At 35.6% G+C, this 21769-nt stretch overlaps 3 protein-coding genes and 1 long non-coding RNA gene across 9 annotated transcripts in view; 1 reads left to right on the top strand and 3 right to left on the bottom strand.

Moving 5' to 3' along the window:
- Window positions 1-129, bottom strand: part of LOC147494863 (uncharacterized) — a 37188-nt gene extending 37059 nt beyond the window's left edge. Inside the window, exon 1 of the mRNA XM_086568268.1 lies at window positions 70-129. Coding sequence (XP_086424394.1) covers window positions 70-129 — 60 coding nt within the window. The remainder of the gene's footprint in view (window positions 1-69) is intronic.
- Window positions 129-1709, bottom strand: LOC147494865 (uncharacterized). Its single transcript, XR_015200250.1, has 2 exons — window positions 510-1709; window positions 129-441 (listed from the first exon to the last, which is right to left on the bottom strand). It is a non-coding gene; the product is annotated as an uncharacterized LOC147494865 (long non-coding RNA).
- A 1504-nt stretch (window positions 1710-3213) lies between these two features.
- On the bottom strand, window positions 3214-4758 carry LOC147494866 (uncharacterized). Of its 2 annotated transcripts, none has more exons than XM_086569345.1 (3): window positions 4547-4758; window positions 4378-4461; window positions 3214-3290 (listed from the first exon to the last, which is right to left on the bottom strand). In XM_086569345.1, the coding sequence occupies exons 1-3, from the start codon at window positions 4694-4696 to the stop codon at window positions 3234-3236; spliced, it is 291 nt and encodes a 96-aa protein (XP_086425471.1). In that variant the 5' UTR covers window positions 4697-4758; the 3' UTR covers window positions 3214-3233. The 2 variants fall into 2 exon arrangements, with proteins under 2 accessions (XP_086425471.1, XP_086425470.1); XM_086569344.1 differs by having other exon boundaries at window positions 3214-3407; window positions 4547-4756.
- A 105-nt stretch (window positions 4759-4863) lies between these two features.
- LOC147494867 (uncharacterized) lies at window positions 4864-18695 on the top strand. 5 transcript variants are annotated; one of them, XM_086569342.1, is made up of 4 exons: window positions 9952-9981; window positions 12692-14439; window positions 15057-15108; window positions 17420-17811. In XM_086569342.1, the coding sequence occupies exons 2-4, from the start codon at window positions 13714-13716 to the stop codon at window positions 17443-17445; spliced, it is 804 nt and encodes a 267-aa protein (XP_086425468.1). In that variant the 5' UTR covers window positions 9952-9981; window positions 12692-13713; the 3' UTR covers window positions 17446-17811. The 5 variants fall into 5 exon arrangements, 2 of the variants coding, with proteins under 2 accessions (XP_086425469.1, XP_086425468.1); XR_015200254.1 differs by lacking the exons at window positions 9952-9981; window positions 12692-14439; window positions 15057-15108 and adding exons at window positions 4864-5105; window positions 5365-5443; XM_086569343.1 differs by lacking the exon at window positions 15057-15108 and having other exon boundaries at window positions 9879-9981.
- The last annotated feature ends 3074 nt before the right edge of the window (window positions 18696-21769 follow it).

Genomic DNA, 21769 nt, shown 5'->3' on the forward strand with positions numbered 1-21769 from the left:
CACATGATTAGACAAAAAATGCAAATGAACATCCTAAAAACGAAAGTGGGCGGGATTGATGAGACAAACTGCATGGGCAGCGATCTTTCCTTTGCCCATCTTTAAGTCATTCTTAACAACCAAAACCATTTTAAAATCTTCCAAAATCTCAGCAAGCTTTTCAACCTCCACAAGACTCAACTTCAACTTCTTATTTGTAGTATTATTATTACTCCCCGTTGCTTCTTTCTTAGTACGAGAAGCCCCCCAGAAAGGTCAGTGAAGTAGTTTTCTAATAGGAGCAGCAGCAGTCAGAAGTACCTAGGATGTATCCAATTGCAATGCAGCCCGCTGCCCCAACAAGAATGGCACTCAACCAGGACACATCCATTTTTATTATTCCTTTAATCTAACTGCAACCACGCGTCCCTCTCTTTTCACATTACACCAAGTGGAGTTAACCTGCAAAACTATTTATCACTACATATAAATTTTAAAATTAAAATCCGTTAATAGTTCGGAGATGTTACCTGATATATATAATAATAATAAAGCACGCGGCTAGTTGGGCTGGCCGTGGGTTTCAGACTTTCGAGTTTGCTACTTATTTGGACTCGTTTGCCGTTTTGCTTTCGCCAATTTTGAAGTACAACGAAAATTTTGGATTTGCAGAGAGCAATATCCTAGACATGCATACTGAGTTCCTTCACAGTTGATTCACCTGTCAATATAGGGTGTGCAGTGCATGCGAGACTATTTTTTGTGGCTAATCTCATGATTACATTGAGCGTAATGTCTAACAAAATGCCTCCTTAATATTCTTTTCTCCTGTTGTATCAACCAATGGCATATTAAGACTTACGAGCAGAATAACAAACAGGTAGGAGAACAACACCCTTGAGAAGTAGAACATTATTCATACTTTATTATGTGTGGATCAACAACCATCAAGGACTCATAAAAACACTTGAAAGAAGCAACATTCCATTTACCAAAACAAAGATAAAGTCAGATAAAGATAACTACATGTTAAACAAAAGCAATTAACAACTGCCACAAGATTCTATATAAAACACACTCCTGCCATATCTATTTATTTTCATTCAAAATTACAATAAAGATCAAAGGGATTGAAAGTAGGAGAGTGATGTCCATTTCAGCCTTGGTGAGTCATTCTCAGATTTACGTAGATAAAAACCAACATTAGCAACGGTCGGGTTAACAAGAAAAACAAAACAAAACAAATTATAAGTAAACTATCAAAGCATTCCTCCTACAACTGTCTGTTTTGAGCGGGCTATATTTAGAGTAGAGTAAGTGCGTTTTGTGCAAATGTAAGATGAGGTAACACTTGTTCTTCAAGAGTTGAAAGTGAAAATTGACAAGCACAAAGAAAAGTTTTCCCTACAAGTGGGAACAAGCATCTTACATGCCTATGAGCATTACTACATATTGAGCGTAATAAAAATCCACGTAAAACCTGACCGAAAGAAAGAATAGGAGGGTTGCTTTCGGGATACATAATTTCTTGGTAAAGGCTCTTGAAAACAAGAGATAGAACGGAATAGGATATTGAAGAACATAGGGAAGAAGAGCTACAACTACACTACACCATATGCTACTCTTTTAAGGAGAGTGGATTCTTGTCAATCAAAAAGTATTTTGATTTCCTAAGTTGGGTACCCCTTTGCAAGGAGCACAACTCGTGGCTATGCTTGCAATCTACTCATGATTATCACCACGTGTTCTTTGTTTGAAAATATATAACCCTCCCAGGTTTTAGGATTCGCATAGTTGTACGCATCTAAAAGAGGAAGTGCACAACCCAGTTAAGATATGCTAACCAGATTTACTAAGCAGGTGCCATAGAAGCACGCCACAATGCTACAACGCATGTTCCTATAAGAAACTAATGTGAAATATCCGCAACAACAATTCTAATTTAGTATGCAAAATAAGTGCATACCCCCAAATATGAATTCCCATGAAAAGGGTGATTGCTTATTTATTGTAGCAGTAAATGTTCATGTGCCATCAAAATCTACAAGGTTCAAAGATACATTAAGATCATTAGGGCATAACTAATGGATCCCTTAATCGGTCTCTACTTTCACAGTTTCACATATGAGGGAGAAATTCAAAAAACACCTCTCCAATGCACCAGTGCACCACCTATATGGGCCTCTACTATTGCCAATATGCCACCCTTGAAAAGTGTTCAATTTTGAATATATTATATAAGGTGTTTCAAGTAAAATAAAGTTCCACATAAAGTTACGAGTGAAAGCATTTCATGCAAACAATAGCAGCTTAGTTGGTCAAGGTCATTGGACTCACAATCCTGAGTTGGAACACCAACCCCAGCATAACGGATTGATTTTATAATTACAAAAAAGGGAAAGAAAAGGTGTTCGTATAAGAGTCGAACATGCGACCTATGGGTCTCGAGCCATGCACGTCACCTGTAGACCAATTACACATGAATCGAAAGGTTTTGCAGAATCCAATCAATATTTTGAATTCCTGCGCTATGGAACTCCTCCTTCAAAAGCCCTTTATACCATTTATCTGTGTCCCTTTATACCAATCGGCAATGCCCTTAAACTGTTTCTTCTACCACTCCTTTATATGCATCACCTCGTTCCCCACACTAGGGGTTGATGAACACTTTTGATTATTAATGACCAACTCAACGTCATGGAGGGGAAAGTTATCTTCCGGTGACATGTAAACCAAAGTAATAAGGTCTTTGTCTCCCTCCCCCTCCCCCTCTCCACTCTCCACTCTCCACTCCTCTCCCTCTCCCTCTCCCTCTCCCTCTCCACTTTCCACGCCCTTCCAATTCTCCACTCATGCCCCCACTGCTATGTAGTATACTAGTTTAACTCACCAGGCTCAAAGATATACTAGGTGTTGAACGCTACTTTTCACTATTAATGACCAACTCAATGTCATGGAAGGGAAATGTATCTTCCAATTGTGGTCTATCACACCTAAACCAAACTCATTTTCATTGAGAAATAGGTAATGGCTATTATAGATTAAGCTAATCCGCCTTTCTTGCGGTGACTTATTAAATGAGACTTATACCACGACAATAGTACACCATAAAAACCCACAATAATCATCTCTATAGTATTTTCCTTTCTACAAATTGTCCCTCACAAAAACCAAACTAACTAATAAACCATATCACAAATAAATCATATTTAAAAATATAAGATTACAACAAACCTTGTGAGATATCAGTTTTCTCAGCAGCTGTTTCTCGTTTCACCAGCTGCAGGTTCCATTTCTTGCAACACCTTGGACTGAGGAATGTGAGCAATATTAGGTGCATAAAACACCACTGCTTTCATCGTTCTATAATTCGCCTCCAAATAATGAGTGGGTAGTTCTATTTTTTTTATTCTTCGCTTCCTCGAATTCTAATTCATCAAAATAATTAACACAAACAATTAATAAATCAATTAATAAACAAATAAAAATTATTATTTTTTATTTTTTTACCATTCAACTTATTATTTGTTATTACCGTTCTATTTTGCCAGTATTTTCTATCACTACTGAAATAACGAGGAAGAACCCCCCTCATCATCATCGTGTTTCGTGAGACTTTTAATAATAAGTTTAGTGAATAGCGATTTGAAATTGCAGCTCTCATTGCCATTGATGATGAACAAATGAGATGATGAATGAAAACCGATTTCTTAGTTTTTTTTTGTTTTTATACTGTTCAAAATATCGGTAAATATCAAGTAAATATCGAATAAATATCGGTGATTTATATGCCGATTTAATTTACTAGTATACTGCTAAGCAGCCCATGGAGGGGAAAGTTATCTTCCGGTGACATGTAAACCAAAGTAATAAGATAGAGAGGTGTGTATCCAACATATGAATAAGCATTTATCCACATTTCCCCTACAAAACTCATCTTTATAGACACACAGTGACACTACCAACGACAAAAACTAATCTAATCCAGTAATCCCTCCTCCATGGCATCCCCAACCATTTGTGGCAACCACTTGAATATTACATAATGATAGATACCGCAACAAAAATACACCTTAAACCCCTCAAAACCCGCACAAATTTTTCTCTACGAATTTTGATTGATACCACCGTTAGTCTAACTTTCTTGCTAAACTATATCATCCTATAGTATACTTACTGCCTATCTATAATCTATATTACCCTATATACTACTATTTGTTTTTCATAAAATAGTATTCCTAACTGTAACCTCACAAATGATGAAATCTGCTATTACTCCATCACAAGATCAAAATAACTTGTATTTCTAAAATGGATCTAATATAAAAAACAAATCTTTTTTACGACAATAACACAAAATCAATTAAAACGTGAATAGAAACCTTATTATAAATATACCTTGTCAGATTTGTACTTGTAGGCAGCTGGTTTCTCTTTCTCCAACTTCTTCTTCGCTTTCTCAATCCTTTCTCTCTCCATTTTCTTCAAAACAAAAATGAAACAACCCCAATACTCTTAAAAAAATCAATCAAAACAATTAAACAATTAGCAAACTGAACTGGCTGACCTTAATGTAGATGTTCTCAGCTGCTTTTTCTTCTTCGCTAAAAACTCTCCCATCACTACTAAAGTAACGAGAAATCATCGTCGTCATCATCTTTCGTGAACTTTCCATTAGACAAACTTGAATCTTCGCAGCTGCAGCTCTCATCGCCATTTCGTCGAAGGAGACTGAATGAAAATCCACTCTTTTATTTTTTTGTTGTTTCGATATATATATATATATAGGCTAAATCTACGGCGTGCGAGATGTACCGAAAGTTTCGGTGCGCACGATTTCTAGCTACATAACAGGAGGGTAGAACCGGAAGAAAAAGATTTTAAAATATAGCCTCATAATTTTGTCGACAAAAACGAAAAATGGGTTTCCATTTCTAAAACTGAACCTGAACGAATCAAAGAAACTACTCCAAACTTCCAAACTGCTGTTTCTTCTTCTTCTTCACCTTCAAAATGGTTCTTCAATATCTAACGAGGTTTTTGGACCAAAGGGTGGTTCTTATTCTTCTTCAAAGAATAACTCTGCAACTGGGATTTTCGACTCTGTTTTCGCACACCCATCAATGGTACTCTTGAACAAATGATTTTTTTTTCTAGGGGGTTTTTGCTAGATTTTGTCTTTGATCATATATTCTGTTACTGGGTTGTTGATTGATTATGTTATTTGATTGGTTGTTTTGATGAGAAAATGGTAACTTAGACTGTATTTTACTTTTTTGGTTAGTTCTGTTATTATTTGAGTTGAACTTTACACCATGGAAACTAAAAAGAACTAGAGTTGAATCCTTTTTTTTTTTCCTTCTGTTATGTGTCTTTGGGTTTCAGTATTCACGCTCTGAGGTGATTTGGTCATGGAGAAAGCTGGATTCAGGGAATCAGAGGTGGAGCAAACAAGATTTGACAGGTTTGTGAATTCAGGGAATTTAGAGACCGTAATCCGTGAGCCTAGGCGAATTCTTCAGTTCGCTTTTCAAAAGCCTCCCAAAAAACCACTTACCATCTCTTTTCGCCTCTCTTCGCCTCCAACATCTCCCAATCTCTCCTCTTTGTCCTGCCGTCTGCCGATACCTTCTCTGTCTCTCAACTCCTCTCTCATTCTCATCACGGACTAATCTCTCACTCTCGTCTCTCTAACCCACTCAAAATTAATCAACACAGACCTAGAAAACACAAAGAAGAAGAAGGTAGATTTTGTGTAAGTTTTATTCCTCTTACAAACTCTTCAATTCAGTGGACTGATTACCGAGTTAATTTAATAAGTTGGAGTTCTTTGAATTGAAGTATCCAGTGATTGGGGTATAATTATTTTAGTGATACTTGATGTTTTTTGATAGTTTTAGAACTTAGGGTGTTTGATATTTTTTCGTTTTCATGATGAGAAGTTTGTGTAGTGAAAGAACAAGTGGTGTTGTTATGGCTGTGCAGAAATCATAAGAAGAGTGACCGGCTATTTTGTCTCCTAAGCAATTTGGGCTTTTGAGGGCAAAAGGGACTGAGTAAGTTTACCTTTTTCTTTTTTTTTGAGCTTTGGGGGTGTTTTAATTTGATGTGAATTTTGATTTATCTAGAATAGACTCACACATTTTGCGTAGCAATCTTTCAAATCCATTCTTGTGCATCATTTCGATGCAGGAATAATGCACTGTTAGTTAATTCCCAATGTCATGGATGGGGACCAATTCTGTTACGGTGTAATTCAGATTTCATTTTGGTTAACTTGCTTTAGAGCAAGTTGGTCATGATGGGGACCAATTCTGTTACGGTGTAATTGAGCTTTCATTTTGGTCAATTTGCTTTAGAGCAAGTTGGCCCTTCCTACTACTTTCCTTCAATCCACGGTGCTCGTTGTCGTCGAAGAAGCAGCACAATAAGAGCCGCAAGTGGCAACAAGAATTACTACTCCTCATTGAATGTCAGTAGAAATGCAACACTGCAGGAAATCAAGTTCTCTTACTGAAAACTCGCTCGTCAGGTACAATTAATTTACAATCATCTTTTCTTTGCTGCCATGCATCATGTTCTCTACGTGTTTGTGTTTATGTCCCAATATGTTTACTACTTTGTACTATCTTTGCTTGCATTCCTTCTGCTGTTTTACTCTTTGCATCACCATTAAGCTTCCTTTACTATTATGTCTTTTGCTTTGTTGAACACAGTATCATCCAGATATGAACAAGAGCCCTGGCTCCGAAGATAAGTTTAAGGAGATCAGCGTTGCTTACGAGGTGCTCTTTCTTCTTCTTCTTTACACTTTTCATTGTTCTACTCAAAATTCATCCTTTAACTCAGACTCATATACTCTCTTCCAACTCACTCAAGTACTAATTATTATTTTTTCGTGTCAAGTCTTAAGTTTTACTCATACTACTTTCATTTCCTTTGTTTTTCGTATATTGTAATGAAGCCTTTATGTAGGTTTTATCAGATGATGAAAAGAGATCTTTGTATGACCGCTTTGGTGAGCCTGGTGTACAGGGACAGCATGATGGATCTGATTTCAATTCACAGGGGGTAAGAGCCCATTCAAAAACCACTCTGTACTTTCCCCAATACCTAAATTTATAAACTACGGTAATAAATTCTTTTCATATTCAACTTTGTTACGGTACACTGGATGGTAAACAACTTTCATATCCATGTATTATAAAATTACAATCAGGTGGACCCTTTTGATGTCTTTGATACATACTTTGGAGAATCTGGTTCATTTTTTGGAGGAAGCAGTTTCAGAAACAATCCCAACCAAAGTCCTGATATCCGGTAACCCTTCACTTATCATTTATCGAACCTTCATCTTTTAACAGGTATTTTAATTCCTCTCTAATTCATCTTGAAATGTTATAGGTATGATCTGCCTTTGAGCTTCGAAGAGTCAATTTTCGGAGGACAGAAGAACATTGAAGTTTCCTGTTTTGAAACTTGTGATCATTGCAATGGGAGTGGTGCAAAATCCAGCAGTTGTGTAAAATCTTGTGTGGATTGTGGAGGTAGAGGAGGGGTAATGAAAAGTCAGAGAACACCATTTGGTGTGATGTCACAGGTAACTTATGAGAGTTGTAATATGCAGATTTTTCACATTTATTTTTTTCATAGGGATGCTGAAGTTTGTTCCTGTGGTCCCATCACTGAAACTGGCTTGAGTTGCGCAAAATGAAGGGACAAACAGAGACCATAAGAGACAAACATAGGAGTATCAGTAATTAGACTGTATAACATATGCCTGTCAAAAAAGTAAAGACACGTAAGGAAATAAGATTAATTAGACTTTGATGGTTACTCTCTCTGCTGGTGGGTAACATTGGTAGAAGCAGTATAAACATATAAAAAGGCAGCCTTCATACCACAGTCTAATACACGAGTAGGTGATTGGAAAAGACTAGTCGAGTAACTATGCAGTTACAGGTTTTTCTCCTATAAGATGAAAGTTCCAACACAACTGTTTCTTAAATATGTCCAAATCAATTTTCACTTTATTCGATGTTGTTATTCGTGTTATTGAACCTTATTAAACTCTTGCTGTGCTATAAAGGATATCTTGTTTTTCTACTCTAAATGTACTCCCAATATAGTTAATATGTGATGCTATTCACAACATTGAAAATTTTTGTTATTTACTCAACTTTCTCGTATATGTCATGTGTTATCTAGGTGTCTACTTGTTCAAAATGTGGTGGTGAAGGAAAAATAATAACTAATTATTGTCGAAGATGTGATGGGGAAGGAAAAGTGCAATTGAAGCGAAGTATCAAAGTAGTTATCCCACCTGGTGTTAATGATGGAGCAACAATGAAGTTCAAGGAGAAGGGAACATTGATAAAGAACGGTTTGCATTTGAGTCCTATTCTATGATTCACATCATCATCATCATGCAAATGAATTAATTAGTAGAAATCACCCAGAGCGATATTCTACCCTTCTTAGGAGTGGACCAAAAGAAAATTATTGAGGATTTAGATTCTTAACTTCTGATCACAAGTACGGATTTGCTACCCGAAGGTTCTAACGGTGTCAATTATTTTCCTAATGATCTTATTAACTTCATGCAATCCAATTCAAAAATCTTCACAGAGTGACCTTCTTCCCTTTACTTGAGGATTGTGATAAGTACTGGGTTCTCTAAAATGAGAGAATACCACATTATATATTAAGTGTATTTTGAAATTGCACAAGTGCCCTTTGTGCTATTACATGATGTACACGTAAAGTGCTACTACATATAATAACACTAACGCCAATAGTATTGGTACTTCTAATACCTTCTCTATTGCCTTGTCATTTATCAATTATTTCATTGCAAAATAAACATTTATCATATTAGATTTTTCATGGACCTATATATTTTTATGTATATTCTCTATTATCTGAAGTGTTAGTAAAGGGTGCACTCAATGCCTTTTTATGACTCTTTGCCGTTTAGGGTTTAGGGTTGTTGATTGTAATAATTGAATGATAGTCAATGTAACCACTTATTTGCTGATGAACGCTGGTCACATGATTTTCTTGTTCTAGGGGCATCGCAAGTGACCTTTATTTGTTCGTTAATGTCAAGGAAAAACATGGAGTTGGGAGGGAGGGTCTTAATCTTTACTCCAAGATTAGCATTGATTACACTGAGGCTATACTAGGGACTTCTGTCAAGGTAATCTCATTCGTTCATTTTCTTTCCCCGTCATGTCCTATAGGACAGACAAGTAGTTTTATCAGTCAGTTTAATAGGGACAAGTCGGTAATTGTAGTTGAAATGGATGTAATAGCATTAGGGCACGTGTCGGGTAGAGAAGTCAGATAATTTCTTGGATCGGGTGCTTAAAAAGAAAGAAAAAGGATTGTAATAGTTAGGAAGGCGGCTCTAGTTTTCAAGGAAAACAGTGATAATTTTAAGTGTTCTTTGTTTTTGTTCCAGTTATGATTTTCTATTCACGATTTGGTTTTTGGTTTACTGTTACGATTTTGTGGTCTCAAGAATGTCAATCTAATACTGACTTTATACATAGTTGGAGTGGTAATTGATATGGCCATACGAGGGCGTTAGCAGTGGTTCTAAGTTTCAAAGTTCAAGTCTTACTCTCATAGCAATGAGAATTGAAATGCAGCATCTTTTTTTTTTTTTTTTGCTAAATGCAGCATCATATCTTGTTGAATGGATATTTTTCACTCTCTAGCTATATAAAGTAATGGCACGATTGATATTTTGTTCAGAACATGCACCATGAGTCCATGATGTATAGGCTATCATTTATATAGAATTATAGATGCTATATGCAGATGTTCATGAATAAAATATGTTTATGCATTCTTTCATCATAGTGATGGGGGGTGTTTTTTTTTTATTAGAGAGCTGGAAGCTATAAATTGTGGAAACAAATTCTTTTGGACGATGTCTTTGCATAGACTTACCCATCATAATGACGTGAGATTGTATGGTTTTGCCCTTTAAAGAATGTAAGTTATTCTTCTACACCTTTTAATAAATTTTGTTTATTTCTTCCGATGAAGTTTTTAAAATTTGTTTTTGAATTGGGTTGGATATTTGGTAAAAGGAAACATATTTCTTTTGGTATGCAACAAACTTGAGAAATGTGATAGATAGTACTCATGATTAGAATCCCATGAGTCAAATGAGTGTTATGGGAGACAAGAAGCTTCGTTGAGGCCTCCCAAGGGCTTAAAATTCAAGGTGGGTGGTTCAGAGATTGAAATTCAGATTTTCAAAAATCACATGGTGGGGATTGATTGTTTTTGTTCCTTTCAACTTATGAAAGAAAAAGGTTATTGCATGTGTATCAAAACTCCATTTTTGACGTTTGCACTTTGCACCATAAGGGTCTTTCAAATGATTGAAGAGTTGATTAACACATACACCCTCTTTGGTGGTTGTGAAGCATCTATATTCGATATTATGTTAGTATCTATTATGATATACTTATGGGTCTTATGTGTAAACATAAAATTACATGTTGTCTTCTTAATTCTTCAGGTTTATTGTCCATTTTCATGTTAAGAACAATGCGAAAGTACTTTTTGAATATATATTGTTCCATGTCGTTATGTTCTTTTCCAGAAATGATATGATACATGCTTTAGTGGGACTAAAGGTTCTGTTTCTTGTCTTGTGTACTTTTTTTGCTAGTTAAGTTGCTTTGTATATTATAGAATGGATTAAGATAAGAGAAGATTACAAGATTTCCTAGAATGATTCCCAAGTTTAGTGTAACAATAAGTAGACTACAAGACATTTACTTTCTTAGGCATTCAGGAAAATCTTAAGTAAACAACAGTAGGGTCCTCCCACATATAGATTTGTAGGGGTTTCTCTTCATACAAAACAAACACATCTTTTTGCAATTTTGCTACCTGTTTTGCAGCAAAGTTGGCTTCTCCATGTATGTATATCATACAAAACTTGAGTTTCATCCGACATAGCTTTCACCTTGTATCAATCTCTAGTTCCTAAGGGATCATAATTGAACTGAATGCACAACCAAAGAGTCAGACTCTACCCACACTGATACTCGCCCTTTCTCTATAGCAAGTTCAATATTTTCAATTATAGCCACGACCTCAGCTCGAAACTTACTAGTAACCCCCAATCCATTGCTCCCATCGTCCCATTTTTTTGGTTTGTTGAGACCATTTTATATGATATTTTTTATTTAGAATTAGATAATTGGAAACACTACTCATTTATTATATAAAGAAAAGAAGTGAGTGCACATCCTCAAATATAGATCAATTCAACTTTTCGAAGTGAAGGAAATTCTTCCCTCATTTTTTTTTCGAACTGGGTGTCCGGGCTAGCTTACACGCACCTCGACTAATCCCGGGGCCCTGGTTGGAAATTTGACCAGGTACTGCCTCACCAGTGGCCTTGAGGGGAATCAAACTGGTGACCATTGGAGAGCAAACCCAAGGCCAAACCAACCGTGCTACCCCTTAAGGTAAAGCTAGAAAACTGTTAAAAGAAAATCAGTATATTGCTTATTCATGTTTTTCCTAATAAGCAAAAGATATTAATTCTTAAAACCAAAAAAGATTACAGTCCTGCCCCAAGGCCTCATAACCACCCCCACCCACAATACTACAAGTGCAGTAACCAGTACAAACCAACGAGATAACACCTATGACCCAAACCCCAGTCTCTGCATTCTAGCTCCCTCAGCTTAGAAACTGGAATCATAAATCAGTGAATTTGGAACTGCAATTATAAACCAGTGAATTTCCAACTGGAATAAAGTAAAAACGTCCCTTACGTCACGGTGCAAAATGACTAGATTATAACTCCTGAATCCTGATATTAGTTAAATTACAAAGTTGTCCATAATTGAAATGAAAAACCAGTAACAAGGTCCCATAAAAGAAAAAAATAATCGTTGTCCATCAACAAGACAACTAGACTCTCAAAACTAGGGCTGTCAATGGATTCCCTGGATCATAGTGAGGGTGATCTAAGATACACTCTGATCCTAACACAATAAGAACTTGTAGTTTGTACAATCCAAATACAATCTGATCAAAACAGGATCAGAATCTACAGATAAGCATAGCTCTGAACCAATTTTTTACATATTTAGTTTACTAAAGAGAATGGGTCAGTACGGAGTGGATTAAGGTTGATTTGAATTTGATCCCTTAATGAATGAACAAATTCACAATAGATCCAAATCCGAGCCAAGAACCAAATATGTTGATCCAAACCAAACTTTACAAGATTTGATTTATGGGGCCACAAATTGAAACAGTGTACCACATTACCCACTACTGAGGAATTTTAAAGAAGATACATTATAACTTTCCTTACATTAAACTGTTCACATTCAAAAATTTGCGTGTACTTTTGAGCATATTGGCAGACTACTATAGTTTTCTCTATAAAGGTTATAAATAAAGCGAGTAGCTCTCACGGGTTTGCAATCTTTGCATTAATTTCTAAGTGTGTTTCTTCCTGGTTATGGATTCTTCTTCTTCTTTTTTCTTTCTTTTTGTTGTGGATTGAAAAATCGATCTTCTCTTTATTCAATGGTGTGTAATTTTCAAATCTTAGAGTGTTACTGCAGTTCTTTATGGATGTTTGGTAATTCTTACAATTTCTTTTCCGATTCATTTCCAGATGTGATTGAACTTACCCAGTGTTTTCATATGCTCATCACTATAGATTGAAAAGGCATTTATGGACACGAAAACAGGAGAAGGGGAGGAGCCACACTGTAGTTTGAACAATGACAGAATTAGCAGAAAAGCTTATTTCAGAAACTGCTTCGTCTAAATTCAAATTTTTGCTAGGAAGGGTAAAAGCAGAAAAACAATTGCCATCTGATTCCAAGCAACAACTTATCAGTAAAAGATGCATACAGCAGTCGTTACTTCAAAGTGAACACATAGCAGACCATAGAATAGCCAAATATCTACGTTTTGTAAATCTGGATGAGAAATTTCTCCAGCATTGCTTGGATTTGGTAGAATTTAGAGCAGCCAACTCTTTAAGTATGATCTGTAGTCCAGCAGTACCATGCAATGTTGCTGTGAACCTGAGGTCTTCAAAGCAGGTTTTCTATGACAACCATTTGGAGCCACATCAAAACATGAGAAGAAATAGAAGTGATTTGGGTAATTTTGTTGTTCATTGCCCATCAGCAACCCAGAGTGGACAGTGGATTTTGAAAACTGTTGATGAGAATGAGTGTGGGAAAAACGTATTGAACGATTCATTACTTTGCCATTTGGGGACTTTAGGTAGTAATGTGATGGGGAGAGTGGGACTGATTGATGTTAAAGGAACAAAAGACTCCGGTTTTATGAGCTTTCCTTCTAGACCCAGTCTTAGGTCACTGCAGAAGCCAGAGACAGGAACATTGTATGTTGAGAATCCAAGAAGTGGATTGAAATCATTAAATAAACGCATTTTTGCTATCTCAAATGGTGTCTCTACATCTTCAGACCAGTCATTGTCTTCCTCAGCCACTTTTTCTCAAGGTACACTTCAGCATGAGTGGAAGAATGGAGTTCCGTACTTAAGTACTCGGTAGATGATCAAAGAGTAGTTTATGTTTCTAAAACTGTGGAGTCTGAATTTTCTGAAAATATGCCTCTTGATTGTGTATATTTATTCTATAAGAAAAAGGTTGGTGGAAAGGGGAAAAGGGAATTTGTGATAAGTCATTGGATCTTGTTGGAAAGATGAATGTAACAAGTTCTTTGACCCTCTGCACAGACTCTGACAATCCGAAAGTGATGGAAACCCAGTGGGTTTTATTTGGTGCTAATGCAAAAGAGTTTGGGAACATTGCATGTTCAGATTATATCCTTGGCAAAACTAAAGTGTCAGTAAACAAAATGGTAGATATGTTCAGGCCAAAGCATTTGCCCAAGCATAAATCCTGCTCTCAATTTGGTACAGAAAGCTATGTGCGTGAGCATATTTCTTGGGAGGCAGATACATCAAGCAATGTTGGTAGGTTGGGTGCCAAGATATTTCAAGCAGGCCCACCTAATGTTGAGCTTGCTGCCATTGTTCTAAGAGAAGAAGCCCATGACAGTCATCAAGAAACAGTAGTCGGAGGTTGGGGATTGAAATTTCTTCAGAAAGCACGGGTCAGATGTGCTAATACTTCTCAAGTAGCACCTGTTTCTTCCGAGCCTTCACAGGAAAGTAGACTTAGAGATATGGGTGATTGCTCTACAAGCATGAATGTTATAATTCCAGCTGGTGCTCACGGTGGTCCTGGAACCAGAAATGGCGGTCCATCTAGTCTTACTGAGAGATGGCGGTCTGGTGGACATTGTGACTGTGGCGGTTGGGATATTGGCTTCCCTCTTACAGTTCTCACCAGCCGACCAAGCAAAGAAATATGGACTAATACCAATGCAGAAGGGGAACACAATTCGCTAGATCTAATAATAGAGGTAATTCCATCTACCTATTTACTTTAGTCTGATTTCATTACTGGTGGATGGTTTCCATAATCAACTTAGAAAAGGTAGCTGCTGGTTACTTATTGTGCATTTTTCATTTATTTCTTAACCAAAACTTCTAGTCTTCTTTTTGATAGCAAAGAAGTCTTTCATTTTAGAGAGAATTCACAGCTCAAACATATCCTAGTTTCAAAATAATCAAGTCATGTCTCATTTGGATAAATGTAGAAAAAACTATAGCATTGACAAGTTGGCTAGAAAACCTATCGTGTTATCCTTTTATGTGCATGAACTTGTTTTGGGAAATATGTCTAGTAAATGAACAAAGAGTTTCTTAAACTTTTCTTGGGTGTTTTATATAACGTTTGCAGCATACTTTTAGATGGTGGTTTTGTTTGGAACTGACGTGAATCTTAAGATAGTGTTTGGAGGCCCGAAAGTATATTAAACTCAGTTTTTGAGCAATTATGACTTATAGGTTTATTGTGCATCACTAGGGCTGAAACTTTATATATATATAAGGAAATGATTTAAGCAGTTGGTTTCCTTATTTGTAAACATAATGAGATTTATACATTATTGTTTTCGGATTCTCTTTATTGCTGGAGGAATTTTATGCTTGGATGTCGTGGAGACTGTTTTGTGCTCTAGAGTTCCAAGGTGAGTTCTAGATAAGTTCTCTTACTGAAATGGGACAATTATATCATAATGAATGTTAGTTGAACTTGTTGGAAATGTTTTCATTGTGCTAGTGTTGGATATGCCCTGGGGATTATATATGATGTTTTGAATATGAACATTATCTAAAGTGAGAATAATGATTATTTTGAGCACGGTTCTGTAGGGCAATTATGCTTTTGGTTAAGAGCTACGTAAGGCTTGATTATAATCTAGAAAGATTGGATACGTAGGCAGCCTTATGTAAAAGTGTAGCCGTTATAGTACATATTATATATTTAGTTTTTGCGACCGATATATGTGTGCAATGGATGTAGTATCTATAAATAAATTTGTGTTTTACGTATGAGTCAAGAAACTATATGTTTCTACTTAAACAAGAAACTATCCTGTGAGTCTCGGAAAGTAAGAGGAACTACTAGTCTTGATGTAGGGTTAAATAGTATTGTTGTATGCTTTTAAACTGTTTAAACTAAACGGTGGTCATGTGGTATTATATTTATATGTGATGGCGATCACGCTTGGATTTTGTAGAAATTTAATATTTATTAGTGGTGGTGTTACCACGGGAACCTAGGGGCTCCAAGAGACGAAAATTGAAATAGATAAAGATTATATGGATATTGAACAATGGGTATTGAATGATATACCATAATGAAGCTTGTATTATTTGATATTGATTATTGGGTATTAAACGATATACCCTCTTGGAGCTTGCAGTGATATTGGTTTCACTTTAGTTTTATTTTGATATGATTCATTGGTTCCTTGAAAATAATTGTATGCTTGTGTGTAAATCCCTAGTCCGCTATAACTCGTTTGATATGAAAGTCATGTAATGACTGATTTTATTGTATGAAAATTCCTCGGGTGAATCTTCTGGGGTGTAGTTAACATGGTAAAATTCTTAGCTTGCTTGATCACGAAATTCCTTAGCTATATTCCCCGAGGTGTTATTATATATATTAGCTCAAGTGTGGTTGTTAGCCCAAGAGTGGCTGTTGTGATATTTATTATATGATTTAGCACGCGGATGCATAGATCCAGCTCTCTTAGCGTTCTGTGAGCCTGAGTTGATATCCCAGCTGAGATGGTTCCCTGTTACTGAGAGTGGGAGCTGGTTATGCGAGAAGACACAGATGGATATATGTGTCAGTCACAGCAGTGTGTAGAGGTGACTATCATGGTCACGACTAGGGATATTTGTGTGTAATATTATAATGAATTCAAATATGTAGTTAAGTGTGAATTATTATAAATGTTAACTAGTTTCACTTGTTTAAAATATGTTTTGTAGAATGGTAAGTATAGTAACCTTCTTGTAGGGGTGTACCATATAAAGATATTTGAACAAGGTAAATCTATTTTATTTGTTGATTAATTTTGAAAAAAAACGGGACACCTCACACTGTATAGAGGAACTAACTGTCCTGATGTAAGTTATATAATGATTTTAGTAGACGTACTAGAGAAACTAATGCCTTCCGAGGGAAGAAACTAAATTGTCTTGACGCGTGAGAGTTACTTAACTGTTCTGGCATTCGTTGAGACGGTTAAGTAGCTAGGTTGAGCAATGAAATATATATTGTTATGATTTACAAGTTATGACAAGATTTAAGTTTATGAAATGTCGAAAATACATAGGGGATTATATCGAAATTTTTATAGGATTTTTCTGTTTTTGTTTATTTTGGGTTTTGTTTGGTTGTCTCGTATCACGTTCTGAGTTTCGTAATGACTGTAGATGTCATGTGTCTTTGGTATTCAGGCATTACAAAATTTGGGGCGTGACAGATTCCTTTCTAAGATGGCTTGTAATTCATTGTGATTTTCTTTCCCTCTAGTTCTTTGTTTTTCTGCAACTAACTTCACTTTTTTTTCAACCTATGTTTTTGGAAGACTACATGAGGCATTGCTAATCACAATGATTGAAATACAAAAAGATAAACGAAAATTTGAGCATTGAAATATGAGGGCTAATCTTTTTCCTTATAGTGGGGAGGGCTAATCAAAAGGGGGGAGGGTGTCTAAATTTAACCCAAAAAAATATTGAGCTAAAGTTTTCTATGATATTGTGGTAGTACTTTTTCGGGTTGCTTATTTCAATTATAATTGTAGTGAAAGCAATTTATTATATTGTTAAATGTGTTATGTGACTATTCATAGTTTTTGATAATCTTGAATCATACAAGAAACTTATGTCATTACATAACACATACTTATATTTGCGGCATAATACTTGTTAAATTGTTATATATATTGATCTGGCATGGGGATTATTTATTGGCTGCAGATATCAAGGCATCATGCTTTTGTTGATGAACATATGTTAACTATCGGGGCTAGTTGAGTTGTTGGTAGGTTAAATTTCCTAGTTTACATCTTCATCACTAGAAGCTCAAGATCTTATGGTCTTTTGTGTTCTCCTTCCTTGTAAATATAACACTTTATAGATTGTGCCATTGATTTTTAGTTGACGATTTTAAAAATTAGAGATGCGTTGTTCTTTTTCATCCTTTTACAGTTTAATTTGGTGTGTTTTTTCTTATAGCAGTTTGAGGCATCTAATGTTAGTACATGTTATGAGCACATTTTTATCAATATCACATTTTGTGTAGTATTTCTAATTACTATTTTGTTATGGTGATTAATTTGGTTATTTTAGATCTTTGTGTTTCTATTCAACTACCTTTTGTTGAATGCAATTACTCCTTTACTCTTGATGATGTTAGTTCAAATACTTGTATAACCATATTCTAAGGATTTTATTTACAAGTCCTTTATGGATTGAAGCTGCATACCTTAATAATTATTATGATTGGTATCCAACAGTCCTGTTTCTTCATCTGGAAAAAAAAAAATCTTGTAGCCGTTGGATCTTGCAACTGGGGGGGTGGGGGGGTTGGGTTTGGTCTAACACTAACTGCAACTAGTAATAGGGGGTAAGTCTAACTAACTAACCCTTAAAAGAATGTGGATTGGTTATATAGAGTTTCGATGTTTATTATTGGCTGAGTAACTTATTTGGTTTAATTGTGTATCTCGATGTGGTGGAGGTGGATTTGGCTTTATTTACAAATATAAGGATTTAATTATTGTGAGTGTTTCAATAACTGGGTGAGGACAAGTGGCGTATTTCGAAGTTGCTTTATTTGGAGAAAGCTGCAAAAGAAGAGTTGCCCCAGATTGATGATAGAAGTATACTCAACATGCTACAATTACATCTTTCAATGTGTAATTAAGCCTAGATGGGGCAAAAACCAAGAAGCTAATGCCCTTTAAGCTCACGTTTGGAGTGAAGACGATTCATCTTAATATGTTGTGGTTATGACAGAACATGTAGCATACATCGGTGTAGTTTTTAATCATACATGCCCAAATTCTAATGTCATTTCATATGACATACTTAAGTTTATGAGAAAATAACTAGCGTGACTTAAAGTATGATGAATATATTGTCATAAGTTTTGCTACATGAGCAACATTACAGCTCGAGGTGATATTTATAATCCCAGTATTATCAATTGTACTTAGATTGATTTTTTTTTGGTAAAACAATTTATTTATTATGTGTCATATAGCAATAAGGGCAGTTGACATTAGAGTATGCCCTTTTTTGTTTCATTATAGGTTTTTTTTTTTTTTTTGCTAAAGGAAACTTGATGTGGCATTAAAATAGGAAGGAAAAGCTAGGGTGTTGAGGATTAACATTTGAAAAAGTAACACCAAAATTATGTTAGTGTCTTTGTTTTTTCAATTTAGTGTCATGAGACCAAACTTGGTGTGACATTAACAAAGGTTGTACTTATGTGATTACAAATTGCGTAATATAAGTATGTGCCATTCCAAATGATATATAGGTACTTAGCGAGTTAGCGTCTTTAGGTGGAGGCAAATACATGGGTTTGCCTCTACCAATTCGGAATTTACCAAAATTTCATATCTAGGTGGAGGCAAATCTAGCCTCCAACCACTATATTCGCATCTGTATTCGCAAATTTGACATTTCGTTTGCAGATACGGCGCGATTTTGGCAATGTCGTGTGGGTATTCTTTTGACTTTTCAACTTATAGGGGCGACTTTGGGACTATGTCGCGAGGGTTTTCTTTCAACAAACTATTGCCACTTTTTTTGCCAAAAGAATTTTTAAATAATTAAAAAACTAACTTGGGGCCCACTTTTAATAAAAAAATAATTATAAAATAAAATTGGGTCCCACACTTTATTTCATTTGGTTGCTACCACCTAGAGTTGGAGACGGTTTGTGAGTGACTATTCATATTGGTGGAGGCAAACTGTGGGGATTTGCCTCCACCACCTAGAGATGCTCTTATGTCATTACAAATTACGTAATATAGGTCTATGTCATACCGAATGATATATGAGTACTTATGTCATTACAATTGCGTAGCATAGGTCCATATCATTCCAAATAATATATGGGTTCTTATGTCATTACAAATGGAGTAATATATATATGTCATTATAAATGGCGTAATATATGTATATATCATTCCAAATGTTATATGGGTACTTAACATCTTTAGGTGGACGCAAATACATGGGTTTGCCTCCACCAATTCGGAATTTACCAAAATTCCATATCTAGATGGAGGCAAATCTAGCATCAAACCCCTCTATTTGCATCCGATTGCAAATTTGGCATTTTGTTTGAGGATATGACATTACACTACCGGGAGTGAGTGTGACTTTGGCAATGTCGCGTGGGTATTCTTTTGACTTTTCAACTTATAGAGGTGATTTTGGGAGTGTTGCGCGGGTTTTCTTTCAACAAACCATCGCCACTTTTTTGGCCAAATTAATTTTTAAATAATTAAAAAACTAATTTGACGCCTACTTTTAACAAAAAATAATTTTAAAATAAAATTGGGTCCTACTATTTACTTGATTTGGTTGCTACCAATTAGAGTTGGGGATGGGTTGTGAGTGACTATTCACATTGGTGGAGCCAAACTGTGGGGATTTGCCTCCACCGTCTAGAGATGCTCTTAAATCATTACAAATGACGCAATATAGGTCTGTCATTCCAAACTAGTGAATGCCCGTGGCAGTCGACACTCTAGACACATTGCTTTTGAACAACACCCCAAGAGACCATCTCTATAGTAGCATTGGATCGATGATATAACTATTTTCAACAGTTTTATACTTCTTAATCATTTCATACGCATACTTAAGTGAGCTTAATTATTGCAATTCTATGCATTTTATTTCTCACAAACCAACTCATTACACATATCTTAATTCAATACATATCAGAATGAGAATGATGAAAATAAAGGGAGAGAGTCTTCAATTAAGAGCATCATCATTTTTTTAAAAAAAATAAAAAAAATTCAGCAGAGTCTCCTTTGTATTTTCAACATTTCAAAAACCTAAATCCTGTCATAACTTGAAAATCAAACAATACAATTCTCATAATAGATCAACCATACCAAAATATATAACTTCATATTTACATACAACACAAATTACTTCTAAAACTAAAAGACAACTCATTAAACATTAAAGAAGACTTTGCATAATTTTTCAGCTGGGGCTAATTCTAGTAACGAAAAGGAAAAATTAAATAAAATAAATACTCCACGCCCACTGATCGAGTTCCTCATTTCTCTCATTCTCTCCTCTATGCATACTGTTCACACCATTCTACTACCATATGGATAAATGCGCCATGGAGCAAAGACTACAATCATGTCGCTGAAAAATTATAGCAATTTAACTTGGTACCTGCAAACAAACCACATACACATGATTTTTTTAGACTTGATACATTTAACATATTGTTTACAAAAGAAATGGTTCTCAAAATAAAATAATCTCTATTATTATTTTTAAGTATCCACGCTATTATCAAAAAAAAAAAACTATCATAAAAACTTACATAACATATATATGGATACAACATATTCTTTAATTTCTAAACCAATAAAAGTAACATTCTTTAATTTCTCCTTTCGCCTTTTCTCATTGGTATCAATATCTTTAGAAGAACTTACGGGTATCGACATTTGTGGTACAATTTCTTGCATTAGGTGGAAGAAAAACGAAATATTCTTTTTGAAGAAGTACATCGGACATGGCCACATAGAGTTGCCCATGGTGAAAAAACCGGTGTCCTCAAATCAATGCCAACATATTTCATTGTGGCCTTGTGACTTATTAATTGTCATGGCATAAGCTAGTCGAGCGGGGAATTGTCGCCTTGATAGTTTGAAAGACAACTTTGAATTTGAGGGAGCGAGATATTCTTGGGATGAGTACGGATTTCCGGCTTTCTCTCCGGTCAAAATTTTGGCTTGAAGGACTTTACTCGCACATTGAAGCACCATAAGTCGTGTCCCATTGCAAAGGCCATCTTTAGGTGCTATGTTCCCGAAAGCAACATTATAGGGCATCGAGGTTTTAACTTGAGATTGAAAGGTGGTAAGCTAGAATGGTTGAGGGAGTTTAAACTTCGGTGGGATAGTGAGCCCCACTTGGATTATCAATATCATCTTCGATGATTTTATCTGCAGCCAAATACTCAAGCACTTCACTAGGGAACAAATTCAGTGCAACCTCATTAATTGCACTCACATCATCATTACGGGCAGCAAGAATAGTACGATCAGTAAAGAA

The sequence above is a fragment of the Coptis chinensis genome, chromosome 6 (genome assembly GCF_015680905.1).
Source record: "Coptis chinensis isolate HL-2020 chromosome 6, ASM1568090v1, whole genome shotgun sequence".
In the NCBI taxonomy this organism is placed as follows: domain Eukaryota; kingdom Viridiplantae; phylum Streptophyta; class Magnoliopsida; order Ranunculales; family Ranunculaceae; genus Coptis; species Coptis chinensis.

What these genes read in the sequence shown, in the direction of transcription:
- LOC147494867 (XM_086569342.1), top strand. Translation starts at nt 13,714, where the DNA reads ATGAATGTAACAAGTTCTTTGACCCTCTGCACAGACTCTGACAATCCG. An exon ending in CGCTAGATCTAATAATAGAG is followed by an intron (nt 14,440 to 15,056) that starts GTAATTCCATCT and finishes TTATTGCTGGAG; the next exon opens with GAATTTTATGCTTGGATGTC. An exon ending in TTGTGCTCTAGAGTTCCAAG is followed by an intron (nt 15,109 to 17,419) that starts GTGAGTTCTAGA and finishes TATTGGCTGCAG; the next exon opens with ATATCAAGGCATCATGCTTT.
- LOC147494866 (XM_086569344.1), bottom strand. Translation starts at nt 4,696, where the DNA reads ATGGCGATGAGAGCTGCAGCTGCGAAGATTCAAGTTTGTCTAATGGAA. An exon ending in CTGAGAACATCTACATTAAG is followed by an intron (nt 4,462 to 4,546) that starts GTCAGCCAGTTC and finishes TTTGTTTTGAAG; the next exon opens with AAAATGGAGAGAGAAAGGAT. An exon ending in ACAAGTACAAATCTGACAAG is followed by an intron (nt 3,408 to 4,377) that starts GTATATTTATAA and finishes TTGATGAATTAG; the next exon opens with AATTCGAGGAAGCGAAGAAT.